The sequence below is a fragment of the Protobothrops mucrosquamatus genome, unplaced genomic scaffold (assembly GCF_001527695.2).
Source record: "Protobothrops mucrosquamatus isolate PMUCROS unplaced genomic scaffold, P.Mucros_1.0 scaffold2540, whole genome shotgun sequence".
In the NCBI taxonomy this organism is placed as follows: domain Eukaryota; kingdom Metazoa; phylum Chordata; class Lepidosauria; order Squamata; family Viperidae; genus Protobothrops; species Protobothrops mucrosquamatus.
The window spans coordinates 271,427-284,548 of record NW_015388601.1 but is presented as its reverse complement, the minus strand read 5'-3'; the positions used below and the strand labels follow the sequence as shown (position 1 = coordinate 284,548).

The following is a 13,122-nucleotide window of genomic DNA, read 5'->3' as shown; positions in this document are numbered from 1 at the left end:
GGGCGATGGGCGCGGCGGCCGGGGAGCGTGGCCGGGGAGCGCGGCGGCGGGTGCCGGCCGAGAGGCCCGGGGAGGCGAAGGGGTGCGGCGCCCGGGACGCCGGCGCCACCCGGGGCGGGGAAGGCCCTCGGCCGGCCCCCCGGGGCCCGTAAAGGCGCAACTCCGCTGGGCGGGCCCGGCCGCGCCCTCCCCGCCCTGATCCCGGGCTTCCCCCGCAGCGACGGCGGCGCCCCCATGGATATTGACCTGGACTACGAGCGCCCCAACGTCGAGACCATCAAGTGCGTGGTGGTGGGCGACAACGCGGTGGGCAAGACGCGGCTCATCTGCGCGCGGGCCTGCAACGCCACGCTCAGCCAGTACCAGCTGCTGGCCACCCACGTGCCCACCGTCTGGGCCATCGACCAGTACCGCGTCTGCCAGGAGGTGAGCCGGCGGGGCGGGGCGGGGCGGGCGGGGGGCTTCCCCGCCCGGCCCGGCCCGCCTTCTGACCCCTCGGCGCTGCCCAGGTGCTGGAGCGCTCCCGCGACGTGGTGGACGAGGTCAGCATCTCCCTGCGCCTCTGGGACACCTTCGGGGACCACCACAAGGACCGGCGCTTCGCCTACGGCAGGTGAGGGCGGCAGGTGCCACTCCCACCAGGAAGGTCTGCTTCCCGCTGGCCCTGTCCGGCATGGGGCGGCTGCTCTCCCGGCCCTCCTGGCAGCCTTGCTTGGGTTGCCCCTTCCTCGTCCAGGAGGCAGGGAAGGCAGCTGTCCCGGAAGGATCGCTGGGCCCCTTCAGCTGCTCAGCCCTGGCAGGGCCATCCCCTCGCCCGGTCCGTTTCCTGGAAGTCTCTGGAGCCCTTCCAGCAGTGGGAGATGCTTCCCTGTTCTGGGGCATGGGGGGTGTGTGTGTTCTCTGTTGCTTCTGCCCCCCCCCCAGTGGAGGTCATGCAGGAGGGACTCAGCTGCATGTATCCTGCACTCTCCAGGGTTTGAGAGGGAGCAGTCAAGTGGCCAATGCAGCCTCTGGGTGGGAGGGGGCTGCACAGGCGGGGCTCTGGAAAAAAGAGGGCTCTGGGGCGCTGCTGGGGCGCTGCGGAGGAGTAGAGCCAGCCCCCCATCCTGGCCTTCGGTTGTGCTCACTCAGGGTGGCTCTTTGCGGCCCCTGCCTCTCCCCCTCGGGTCTGGTGGGCCCGGGGATTGTCTCTGCAACTAGGGGAGGGGAAGGTTCCCTGCCTGATGCTGTCCCTCCTCCCCTCTTTTCCTTGACAGATCTGATGTGGTGGTGCTCTGCTTCTCCTTGGCCAACCCCAACTCACTGCGGCATGTGAAGACCATGTGGTACCCAGAAATCAAGCACTTCTGCCCGCGTACCCCCATCGTGCTGGTGGGCTGCCAGCTGGACCTGCGCTATGCAGACCTTGAGGCAGTGAACCGGGCGCGTCGTCCCTTGGCCAAGTAGGGCCCCGTCCCGCTGTCTGAGGCCACTCATTCTGGGGGGGCTGGCAGGTGTGGTCAGCCCCCCCATCCTAGATCGGTTCCTGCCTGTCCCATGGGGGTGCCTCCGCTCTCTGCCGCAGTTGGGTTAGTTTGCCCTTCACGGGGACCTTCCTGGGCATTCTTTGCTTATTGGGGTCCCTCCTGCTTTATTTCAGGCCCATTAAGCCTTCGGATATCCTGCCCCCCGAGTGCGGGCATGAGGTAGCCAAGGAGCTGGGCATCCCGTACTACGAGACGAGCATCGTGGCCCAATTTGGCATCAAGGATGTCTTCGACAATGCAATTCGGGCCGCCCTGATCTCCCGTCGCCACCTCCAGTTCTGGAAGTCTCACCTGAAGAAGACGCAGCACCCACTGCTGCAAGCCCCCTTCCTGCCTCCCAAGCCTCCCCCACCCATCATCCACATCCCTGAGCCAGCTGCTGGGGAAGGGCGGGGACCCAGCTCGCTCTTCCAGGAGCCCCTTTGCGCCGATGTGGTCTTCTGCCTGCCAGGAGGCCACCAGCTCTTTGCGCACAGGGTCTACCTGGCCACAGCCTGCTCCCGGTTCTACGACCTCTTCGCGGGGGACCCGGGGGAGGGGCTGGCCGGTGGGAAGGAGCCAGCCAGCCGGACGAAGAGCTTGGACGCAGCAGACCAGGGATGCCCAGCCACAGCCACGCAGGCCGTGCCGCTGCGGCCCTCTCAGAGTGATGAACCACTGTGTGCTGCTCGGATGCCCGGCCCGGTTTCTGGCTGGGGCCGGGGCATCGTTGACGTGCGGCAGGAGCGGGTGCGGGACCCGGTCACGCAGCAAGAGAAGCCGATGACAGCCGTATACCTGGATGAGCCGGTGCAGCTGGGCCCTTTCCAGGTGGTGCTGGAGTACCTGTACACCGGGCACCTGGATCCGACCCAGGCCAGCCTCATGCAGGTGGCCGCCATGGCCGAGCTGCTGGAGGTGTTCGACTTGCGCATGATGGTCGCCAACGTCCTGAACAAGGAGAGCTTCATGAACCACGAGATCACCAAGGCCTTCCACGTGCGCCGGGCCAACCGGATCAGGGAGTGCCTGAGCAAAGGCTCCTTCGCAGGTAGCTGAGAGGAGGGAGGCCGGAGGGCAGCCCCGGTCGGCCGCCCCGTGCCCAGGACTGACCCCCCCCCGCTTCCCCCCGGCAGATGTGGTGTTCCTGGTCGATGATGGCTCCGTGCCAGCACATAAGCCCCTCCTCCTGGCAGGCTGCGACTTCATGGTGGCCATGTTTGGGGGCACCTTCCGGGAGAGCTGTGCTGCTGAGGTGAGGCGGGCAGCCCTGCTGCCACCTTATAAGGGGGGGGCAGGCTTGTGCAGGGGACAATACCATGGCTGTGCCACTGGGGGGGGTGGCCAGTTGGGGGGGGCTTTTGGGAGGGGTGTCTTCCCTGCCTAGGTGCATGGAAGCCCCAGCTTGGCCCCCGGAGACACCAGTCATGTGGCTGGAATAAGGGGGCTTCGTGGTGGCACCTCTTTCCTGGGGAGAAATGGAGGAGAGCTTCCCTGCCTGTGAGGCTCCTGAGCTTGGTTCTCTGCTTGGCCGCTGACCCCGAGGGCCAGGCCAGTGTCCGGCGGAGGAGTGGGAAGGGCCCTGGTGCTTCCCCTGGTTTCTGAGCGGACAGCCAGCCCCACCGTATGGGACCCCTTCAAAACAGGATCGGGGGGCTCCATCCGCCCCCAAGGCCAACCCCCCCCCCAGCCTGCCGGCTTCCTCTTCCCTCAGCGCTGCCCTCCCCTCCCCTTGCTGGCGACCATGGAAGTTGCAGTTTTGTGCTTCGAATTCCTCCCAAATCGCCCGGAGCAGCTGGTGGAGGCGAAGGGTGGGCCGAAGCGGGTAGAGGCCTCCCTGAGCGCCGTCTCTCCCACCCCCAGGTCTCCCTGCCGGGCACCAACTGCGCCTGCCTTCGGGCTGTGCTGGAGTTCCTGTACACGGGCCTCTTTGTCCCCAGCCCAGACCTGGACGCCATGGAGCTGCTGGTGCTCACCAACCGTCTGTGCCTGACCCGCCTGCAGGCCCTGACTGGTGAGTCTCTTTGGGGCTCCCCTCTGTGCCAACATAGCGCTTCTGGGCACCGAGGGCGGCACAGCAGCAGCAGCAGCCAAGCAGGGGCCGGGAAGCGGGCGTTCCGGGGGGGCAGCGAGAAAGAGCGCTCCGTCCCGAGTGCCGTTTCCTCCTTTTCTTCCCAGAGCAGCACGCGGTGGATGAGCTGATGCGTGCCAGCCTTCAGCAGGTGGAAATCGATGCCCAGGTGATCCTCTACCTGGAAATGACACAGGTACGGTGCAGCCGCCTTGGCCCCGGCACTCAGGGAACCTGAGCGGAGGAGAGGCTTCCTGCAAGTTTAGATTTTTTAAACCCACCTTTATTATTTTTATAATTCAGGGTGGCAAACAAAGTTAATACGCCTTCCTCCTCTTCTTCTCACAACCGCCCTGTGAGGTGGGCTGGGCTTAGAGAGAGCGACTGGCCCAAGGTCCCCAAATCGGCTTTTGTGCCCGAGTGGGACTAGAACTCCCCACCGTCCCCAATGTCCCGCCTGAGGCCTTTATCACCAGGCCTGTGCCAGATTCCCCCCCTCCCCAGGCAGGGAGGGGGCCCCAGGGACGGGGTGGCCTGACCCTGCTCCTCCCCACAGTTCCATCACGCCCTCCAGCTGGCCGCCTGGTGCCTCCACTACATCTGCACCAACTACAACCAGGTCTGCCGCCGGTTCCCGCGCGAGATGAAGGCCCTGTCTCCCGGTAAGCCCCGCGGCTGAGCACGGCTCCTGGGCCGGTCGCTGCTCACACGCTTCAACACACCAGGAAGGAATTGGGGTGGGGGGGGGTTCCCCTCAGGGTGGCCCCCTCCCTTCCCCAGGGCCTGCCTTTCAGCTGATGCCTGCCGTGCCTGGCTTCTCCCCAGAGAACAGGGCCCACTTTGAGAGCCACCGCTGGCCCCCCATCTGGTACCTGAAGGAGGAGGACCGCTACCTGCGCATGCAGAAGGAGCGGGCGCAGGAGGAGGAGGCCCTCCGCAAGCAGCATCCGCGCAGCAAGTGGTGCTTCTGGCGCCCCCACCGGCCCAGCCCCGTCTCCTGAGCAGGGCCCCGCCCACTGGGAGGGGCCCCGCCCTGCTGCTGGTGCCTTTGCTGGGGAGGGGCGCCTCTGTCCTGTCTACCAGCTGCCTCTCCATTCCCGGCTCTGTGCCTCTTGCCGTGGCTGCCATGCCTTTACTGGGGGGGGGAGGGGCCCAGCACTGGTTGCTACCTCTGACCTTGGCAGTATTCTGGGGGGGGTGGGAGGGGGGAAAGTGACCGCGCAGGTGATGAGGAAAAGGGAGGGGGGGGTTGTGGTGTGATTATGTGCCGTGGAAGGGGATCAGTGGGGGGATTTGGGGGAGGCTGGGTGGGTGCATGAGTGGAGGAGCCAGAGCCCCCTAGTTGGGGGGCCACTAGCCGTAGAAAGGGCTCGCTTCCCTTCCCGTGGGGGGGGCAGTGCAGAGAGGCGCTGTGGCTGCTCCTGGGACACCTGGCAGCTGCTGCCCAGAGCTGGCCTTTCCTTGGGGGGGGGCAAAGTGGTGGGAGTGCCCGCCCTTCCCTGGTGCCATCTGGTGCATGAAGGGAAATCGCTGCCAATAACCTTAGCAAAAAAAGGGGGGGCCCTGCAGAGCTGCAGTTTTTAAACCTTTTTCACTTTTTTCTACCTGTTCCGTTTTTTTCTCAAGATGTCAACCAAGCACAAACTGATCTGGGGGTGGGCCGGTGTGACCTTCCCCACCCTGGACCGAAGGGCTTTGATGCCCCCAGGCCCCTTGTGGCCTGCGTGCATCTGCATAACCACTGTGAGCTGGGCTAGCCCCCGTTTCTTATACACTTTGCTGTTGAGCCGTTTGGAATCTTTAATAAAGAGCCTTTTGTATTGTGCATCCTGGAGTCTGCCAATCCCTTTCTGGGGGGGGGGGAGAGACCTCCCTGGCCTGTAGAGGACATGTGGGGGGGGGCACGGTGCTTGGTTCCATAATTTAGGGGCCCCGGGGCAAATGAGCCACCTTAACTGTATTCCTGCACCCCACCCCACAACTACGGGCAGGATGGTGGATTTGGGGTGGGGCACCTTCCTGACTGGCAGCCCAGAAGGATCGGGGGGGGGGGTCAGCTTTGCAGGCACCCCCGTCTCCTGCTGCATGGGGGAAATCGCTTGAAAAAAAGGCAACGGGACCAGGCTTTCTTCCTTGTCAGCCAAACATAACTGTATTTTATTCATCAGGAAAATAGACGATCTAGCAGCTTGCTCTGAAACACTAAAAAAGCAGTCGGGGTTGTGCTGAAGCCTTCGGAGTCTAAACAAACCCGGGCAGGGCAGGAGAACTTTCTGGCCAGGGGCTGCTCTGCTGCAGGCCCAGCCGAGCCGCCCCTCTTCCCTGGGGCCGTGAGACAGTCCCCTTCCCGCAGAGCTGAGGCCTTGGGAACAACGCGCCAGCCAGCTCCGCTCTCGGCCTAGCAGAGTCAGGCCAGGGCTCCCTGCTTCGGCTCTGCTGCGGGCAGGGCGGAGGGGGCACCCTGAGCTACTGGGCCAAAGGAGAGGCCAAATCCCAGGGGACGCCTGCTTGGGCCAAAAAAATAAACGGCCTTTTGGGGAGGGGGGGGGAAGAGCTCCCTTTGTGTGCCGTCCAGCTGGCTTCGTCACGCTAGGCGACGTCCTTCCTCCGCGTCCAGCGACTACCTGCAACCCGAAGGGCTACACCTGGTGGTAGAGGATGATCTCGCTCAGCTCGAACCCCGTGACAGCAAAGGTGGTGCCTTCCGGATTGCAGAAGCGGGCGCCACAAATCTGCGTGTCAGTCACACACTCCGTGTGGCAATGCTCGAACTGCAGGGAAATTGGTGGGTCCCTTTCAGGCATTCCTGCCCCCCCCCCAAAGAGAGCCTAGGAATCCAGAGTGAGGCTCTGGAAAGATGGGCGTCTCCCACCCCCTCAACCGAGCAGCCCTTGGGCTCACCTCAATGCTGTCTGTGTCCGCATTGAGGCTCAGTCCCCAGACCCGCACGAAGGAGTCCTCAGCCGCAGACAGCAGCTGGGCAGGAGACAGAGAAGACAAGGCCTGGGGGGGGGATCTCTGGGTCTGCAGGCCTGGACTGGAGACCCTTCCCACAGAAGGTGACCCAGGAGAGCGCCAAAGCTGCCGGGGTTTCTAGCTGGGGGGGTTTCTAGCTGGGTGCCCCCCCATCCTCTTCAGGCAGGTTGCGATTGTGGTGACCTGCACATAACCCTTTACCCACGGGAAGGGGGGGCACCTCCACCAGCTCTGCAGAGCCTGCCTGCTACCTGCGCCAAAGAGCCCAGGTCTGCGCAAGCTGCAGCTTAGGCGTGCTCACGTCTCGAAGGTTGGCATCCAGAACCAGGGAAGCTGAGCCGTGCCCCACGGAGGCCTCTTGCCAAACTCTGGCTGCCCCTCCCCCATGGCGCTGGGCTCACCTTCCCCGAGAGCGGGGCCAGGTCCAGGGCGTAGATCCAGCGTGCGTGAGCGCTGACTTGGGCTCTCAGGGTCCCACGTGCCGCTTCGAACAAACGAATCTGCCCGTCCCCGTAGCCGGCAGCCACGACCCCGTTCCACAGCTTCACCGAGGAGCAGGTGCAGCTGGGCGTGAAGGGGAGGAATCAGGCCCTGCTGGGCGGGTGCTGGAGCTCAGAGGCCGAGCACCTCCTGCCACAGGGAGGCCAGCGCCCCACGCCCTTAGCACCCCACTGAGCAAAATCGGCAGCAGGGGGGACATCGCTGCCTCGCTCTTGCAGCCCGGGACCTGTTCCGTTGTGAGGAGAGGAGGGTCTCGCCTCCCACCCGCTGCTCCGAGCAGCCACCCTGAGCTCCACATAGCAGCCGGGCCTTCTTGCTGTGCAGAACTTCCATCTGCCCCCCCCCCAATCTTTTGCCTCGGGTCCCCTTCTCCCCCACCGGCCCGTACTCAGAAGCTGGAATTTTGGTGATCAGCCTGAATGTCTCTCCAGACCCCCAAACGCACAACGCTCCAGAGTCGTCTGCCGTCACCAGATCCGCAGCTCCCTCCTGCAATGGGAGAGACAGGACTGCCGTCCGTGGCCTGTGGCCTTTCGAAGGCCGGCCCGAATGGCTGCCTCGTGGCCAGGAGGACCCAGACAGCCACGCAGGAGGGCCAAAGGGCTGGGCGCTGCTTCCCCAGGGCAGCTTAAAGATGACCAGGAACAGAGGAGGCAGCCCAGAGGGAGTTGGGGGGGGGCTCAGGCTGGCCCCCTCCGGCCTTACCGGCTGCTCACAGAGCTCTGCGCCAATGTCCGTGATGGGGCTGTTGTGCTGCTCAAGGACTTCGCTCAGTGCGATGTTGGTGCCTTTGGAGGGGACGTCAAAGACGAGGACCGAACCGGTGGATGTCCCTGCAAGGGGAGGGGAATGGGGCCTAAGGGCTGCCTCCTCCCAACCCTGGCTGCGCAATGAGGGGACCTCCTGGCCACAATCCTTCCCCCCCCTTGTGCCACTTTCAGAGGAGTTCCTTGGTGGCTGACCTCAGCTGGGGACCCCCGTCCGCCACTGCTTGACGGCTGTAGCAGGAACCCTCCCTTTCTGGGCCTTCCGCCATCTCACCCTCCCAGCCACCTCCAGAGGCCCCTCCCGCCTTGCTCACCTACACACACGAAGTGCTGTCCCGTGGCTCCGATCCCCCGGGCAAACAGCACCATCCCTGGAGGGGGGGGCAGAAGGCAGAGGTGAGCGGACAGGATGCAACCCCCCCCCCCGTCCGCACACAGCCCCTCTGCTCCCACCGAGGCTTCCACGAGTTCAACGGGTCGGTCCCTTTGGACAGCTCCAGGGCCCGGGAAGACTCTCCCCCGGGGAGCCGCACCCAGGGCTTCTGGGGCGCCCGTGGCGGGGGGCGCCTGGCCCTGGGTGTCCCGGGGGGGGGGTTCCTGCGTGGGAGGGGGGGGTGAAGGTACCTGCCGAGGCCTCCATGCCGTCCAGCGCGTGCCAGTAGACCATGGCGGAGCCGTCGGGCTCGTACATCTGCCGGGAGAGGCGGAGGGGCAGGTTGGGCACAGGTCGCCCCTTTCCCCCCCCCCCGGCTCGCCCCCCCCGCCCCGACCCCCCGGGGCTCACCTGGACGCCCTTCCACGAGGCCAGCACCAGCAGCGTCCGCGAGGGCAGCGCGCACCAGGCCGCCTGCAAGAGGGCGGCGTTTCTGGCGGGGCTCCGGCCGCTTCCCTCCCTCCCTGCCCCCCGGCCTCCCCCCGCCCCTCCCCGGGCCGGACCTGCGTGACGAGGGGGGCCCCGAGGCCGCCCTGCCGGGCCTGCAGCTGGCGGTGGGCGCAGGCCGCCCCGTCCTCCGCCGCGCTGACCAGCCCGACCGAGGCGCCGTGCACGCTGGCGAAGTAGGTGAGGCGCTTGGCCGGCAGCGGCAGGACGCTCAGGTTGTTGTAGAGCGCCAGGCTGCTCCCGCGCAGCGCCAGGCCGCGCTCCGCCCGCCGGTACATCCTCCCGCCGCTCCCGACGGCCCTCCGCCGCCTCCTCCGCCTCCCGCCGCCGCTGCTGCTGCTGCTGCTGCTGCTCCGGCTCCTCGCCTGGCCCGCGCGCAGGCGCGGAGGGGCGGGGCGGGGCGGGCGGAGAGGCCGTTGCCGGGAGACGGCGTCGCGNGGGGGGGGCTTCCCGGGAGCCCCCCCTGAGCCGCCGCCGCCGCCCCCCCGCAGCGCGTGCCCTACGTGATCGCCCAGGCGCGGGAGGCGATGCTGCAGATCGTGGAGTGGCGCTTCCTGGCGCGGGACGCGGGCGAGAGCGACGTGCCGGCCGACCCGGCCTGGCAGGAGGACAAGGAGCCGGCCGCCGCCGTCCCCGACTCCTGGGCCCAGGGCTCCGTGCCGCTGCTGCAGACCGTGCCCAGCCCGGAGGGGGAGGTAGGCGCAGCGCAGCCGGGGAGGGCCGGGGCCGGGCGGGGAGCCCCTCTGCCTGCCCGTCCGGCGCTCCGAGGGCGCTTCGGCCCGCCCTGTGCCGGGAGGGTTCGGGTGGGGCCAATTCCTGGGCTGCCCTGCCGATCCCTTTCCTCCAGGTGCCCGCAGGCAAAGCGCCGTCGGGGGAAGCGCCCACCCTGCCGGGGCTGCCGGGCGAGGAAGCCACCGAGGCCGAGATGCCGCTCCCGTGGGGGGAGGAAGGGCCCCCGGAGCCCTCCCTGCTGGCGGCCCGGCCCCACAGGCCAAAGTCGCGCAGGGGGCTGCCGAAGGGCCCGGCTGAGTCCCCACCTGTGCCCAGGGCTGCCCCTGCCCGGCCGCCCTTCAAAGACCAGCCGACCCCTTGCGGGCCGTCCCTGCCCTGGGCCGGCACGCTGGGCAGCAGAAAGAAGACGGTCTCCGAGCAAGAGCGGCTTTGGCGGAAGCAGCCCCCGGGGTCCCTGGAGGGCAGCTCCCTGAGGCTGCTGGGCAGCACGCAGCCCCTGCTGCCCTCCTCCTGCAGCAACCTCCTCCGGATCCAGATGGGCCGCCCCCCCAACATCAAGGATGTTTTCTACGACGAGATGGGCAACGTCATGCTGGTGCCTCAGCTGGAGCCGGCCCGCCTGCCTAAGCAGTGGATCAAGCCTACCGTGGAAGTGGTGGACCCCTACGTGGAGTCTAGGCGCCAGCAGACCCTGAAGATGGTCTCGGGCCGCTGCAAGCAACCCCGTCCCCCTAGAGGCCCTGCCGCAGCCAAGCGGGCCCCCGTGGATCGAAGCAGCCTTCTGGCTCACGCTGGGCCGGAGCCGAAGAGCCCCTCGGAGACAGCGCATGAGGCCCACCGGGAGCAGGCGGCCTATTCTCCTCTTCCACCAGGAAAGACCCTCGAGCCCACCAGCTTTGTGTTTGTCAAACCCACCGTGCTGGTGGAGACGGTCGACCTGGCCCCGGGAGTGAGCCTCTGCCGTGGCGGTGCTGGCCCTCTGAACGCTCGCTTGCAGCCTGTGGTCGGGGCAGAAGAAGTCACGGAGGCGGACGGATCCTTTCCCAGCAGGGCCAAAGGGCCCTTCCTTCAGGAGCCCCCGCTGCTGCCACACTTGTGCCCCAGAACCGTGCTGGGGTGAGGTGTTCACCGGCCCCATCCCAGCCTCACCCTGTTCTAAAATAAAATGAAGCCTTGGATGTGGCGACTCACACCTTTGGCTTTTCTACAAACCCCCAGACTCTGGCTGATAATCAAAGAGAGGGATTGGGGGAGAGGGTCCCCCCCCCGACCCCCACCCACATGTGTTTCCGTGGTTACCCTGCAGAAGAGCGATGTTCTGTGTGGGACCAGTGCCCCCCCTTTGCAGCAGAGGGATTGGCCAGCACACAGCTGCACCTCGACTGAAAAAGCCACCCCAGAGACGCCTGGCACCCTTCGACAGGCTCCCCATGACACACTCTGGGTGGGAAGCCCTCGAGCACCGGTTGGGCTGTGCCATCCACCGATGGGGCCGTGGAAGGGCACTTCCCCCCTGTAACCGGGGAGGGTGAGAGAGGCAGAGAAGGGCGCTGTCATTTTTATTGGAAAGATAGTTTGGAAATAACGCTGAAACCTAGAGGGCCAAAAGGAAGTTGTACAGATATTTCTCCGTTGTCTAGACGCACACGTTTTCATTTTCTTCGCCTGCAGAAGTCCCCGTGTCTGGCATTTGGTCACAACGAGCAGCACTGGTGGGAACTTAGGTGGGCGAGGGTGGCTCTAGTTGGGCCATCCTAGAGCATTTTTTGGCTCTCATGGCTGTAGGATTGCAAAGGATGTTGGGCAGTGGCTGCCAGTGGCCGACCTGTTCAGCAGAGTCCCGCAGAGGGGCGCCCCAGAAGAGTCCAAGCAGGACAAGTGGAGGGTTCCAGCAGCTCTCTGCATTTCTTGGACAGCTCCCAGTGGTAGAGGTTTTTTTTTCCAAAGCAAGTTTGCCTCGGTTGTCCTCCGGAAATCGGGGGGGGGGGGGAGGAAGAGGTGGGTGGCAGGGAAAACTGCCCTGATGGACACAGGAAATTGCCCTTAGAAATTGGTGGCGCCCTCTCTGTCTGTCTGTCTCTCAAAGTAGCGGGATGGGCTTACACTGGCACCAAGTAAAAGCTATGCACACTTGCTGAAAACACTTTTTGGGTATAAATAATGCCCCTCCATAGCAATAAAAAGATTGCAGACAATTGTGGGGCATTTTGAACAAAATAGTGTGATCTCAATAAATCCCACACACTTCCCAGAGGAGTGAAACAGTCTCCCCAAATACTTGAAACTTGTTCAATCAATTGTTCTGTTGTTAACTGCCAGGCACGGGCTCTGGAGTGTTTGGCAAATGCCAAGATTTTAGTTTTAGAATAACTTACCTTTACCACATCCTGTGATCGGATTGCATTTTGAATGAACACCTAAAAGAGAAGCTGTTTAGAGAAGCTAGCTGTTCCTATTTACACTTGCAAGTTGTGAGATAACCAATTTTCTGCCCTAACCCCAACTGGACAGTTGTTTCCTTCTTCTGTTGTGGCAGGTGCCCAATACCTGCTAGACCCTTCAGCCTCATCTTTATGCGACCTCAGCAAGTCCGGGTGTGGAGGGTCAGAGGGGCATCAATGAAAGGACCCCTTTGTGAGTGGAATCCTGGAGATTCTTACACTGTTTTGGGCTCACTGTGGCCGGCCGGGGAAGGACCCCGATGCGGTTAGTAACTAATTGGGAAAGTTTTATTAAATACCATCCTGTTTATTTCCATCCTGCCACCTCCCATAATGTTCCCCTGATTCAGTGTCTGAGCTGTTAATTTTGAATTAGCTGACAGCTGGAGAATTTCTGAAAACAAGCACTTCCTCCTCCTAACCAATAGACCACACAAAGTTTGTTTTAAACCAGACAGTGGGTGTGATAACCTTGCGGTATCTTACAGTTTTTTTTATTAAAGGATGCTACTGCCCTACAGACAGGAATTTTTTAGGTGCAATTTTCCTGCACTCTGCGTTAAACTTTTAATGCAGAATTTTCATAAAGTTTGCATATTAATAGAGCCAGTGTGAATCTACGGTATTTTTTTTCCAATTTGCACACATCCTAGATCTAGAAATAAAATCAAATGCAACTCTGAAATCAATAAAGGCAATACTGTATATAGGGCTGACCCAGCTTTACTTCTCAAGTAGATGTTGCACAGTGAAAAGACCGGATCCCTGATCAAGGGAGGCTCTTAGCTCAGGGGTAAGCAATCTTGGCTCTTTTATGACTCGTGGACTTCAACTCCCAGAATTCCTGAGCCAGCACAGCTGGCTCAGGAATTCTGGGAGTTGAAGTCCACGAGTCATAAAAGAGCCAAGGTTGCCTACCCCTGCTCTAAGGCCTGCTTGCTCATCTGCCAAGACCATATGTTTTCTGACCAGTCTGGACTGGTGTGAGTGGACGTGTTCTTGGTTTAGGATCGTCCCACGGGATCCACCGTTCTTGATATCTACTAATCGAGAAAGTCCCTGACTTCTAATCATTCATTTACTGACCAAAGTTAAAACAGCACTGAAAAAAGTGACTTATGACCATATTTCACGCTTAATGATCGTCGCAGTGTCCCTGTGGTCACAGGATCAAAATTTGGACTCTTGGCAGCTGACTCATCTTTATGACGGTCGCCATGTCCCTGGGGGATCAAGTGATCCCCTTTGG

At 63.2% G+C, this 13,122-nt stretch overlaps 3 protein-coding genes across 3 annotated transcripts; 2 read left to right on the top strand and 1 right to left on the bottom strand.

Moving 5' to 3' along the window:
• Positions 1-234: 234 nt before the first annotated feature.
• LOC107295864 (rho-related BTB domain-containing protein 2-like) lies at positions 235-4,577 on the top strand. Its single transcript, XM_015825198.1, has 9 exons — positions 235-426; positions 510-613; positions 1,257-1,442; positions 1,640-2,556; positions 2,642-2,760; positions 3,369-3,519; positions 3,684-3,772; positions 4,133-4,238; positions 4,402-4,577. Exons 1-9 carry the CDS (start codon positions 235-237, stop codon positions 4,575-4,577), a joined length of 2,040 nt encoding a protein of 679 aa, XP_015680684.1.
• A 1,638-nt stretch (positions 4,578-6,215) lies between these two features.
• Positions 6,216-8,981, bottom strand: WDR54 (WD repeat domain 54). Its single transcript, XM_015825205.2, has 9 exons — positions 8,757-8,981; positions 8,605-8,667; positions 8,445-8,511; positions 8,135-8,191; positions 7,759-7,886; positions 7,442-7,542; positions 6,954-7,116; positions 6,478-6,552; positions 6,216-6,347 (listed from the first exon to the last, which is right to left on the bottom strand). Exons 1-9 carry the CDS (start codon positions 8,976-8,978, stop codon positions 6,216-6,218), a joined length of 1,008 nt encoding a protein of 335 aa, XP_015680691.1. The 5' UTR covers positions 8,979-8,981.
• A 204-nt stretch (positions 8,982-9,185) lies between these two features.
• CUNH2orf81 (chromosome unknown C2orf81 homolog) lies at positions 9,186-10,627 on the top strand (the record flags this gene model as incomplete). Its single annotated transcript, XM_029285929.1, has 2 exons — positions 9,186-9,395; positions 9,548-10,627. Coding segments are annotated over 2 exons (1,215 nt in total), but the record flags the coding sequence as incomplete, so codon positions are not given.
• Between the last annotated feature and the right edge of the window lie 2,495 nt (positions 10,628-13,122).

Excerpts from the sequence above, each read along its gene's own strand:
- LOC107295864 (XM_015825198.1), top strand. The coding sequence starts at position 235 with ATGGATATTGACCTGGACTACGAGCGCCCCAACGTCGAGACCATCAAG. Across the intron at positions 1,443-1,639 it reads GCGCGTCGTCCCTTGGCCAA|GCCCATTAAGCCTTCGGATA; the intron begins GTAGGGCCCCGT and ends GCTTTATTTCAG. Across the intron at positions 2,761-3,368 it reads GGGAGAGCTGTGCTGCTGAG|GTCTCCCTGCCGGGCACCAA; the intron begins GTGAGGCGGGCA and ends TCCCACCCCCAG.
- WDR54 (XM_015825205.2), bottom strand. The coding sequence starts at position 8,978 with ATGTACCGGCGGGCGGAGCGCGGCCTGGCGCTGCGCGGGAGCAGCCTG. Across the intron at positions 6,553-6,953 it reads TGGCCCCGCTCTCGGGGAAG|CTGCTGTCTGCGGCTGAGGA; the intron begins GTGAGCCCAGCG and ends TCTCCTGCCCAG. Across the intron at positions 6,348-6,477 it reads CGGACACAGACAGCATTGAG|TTCGAGCATTGCCACACGGA; the intron begins GTGAGCCCAAGG and ends ATTTCCCTGCAG.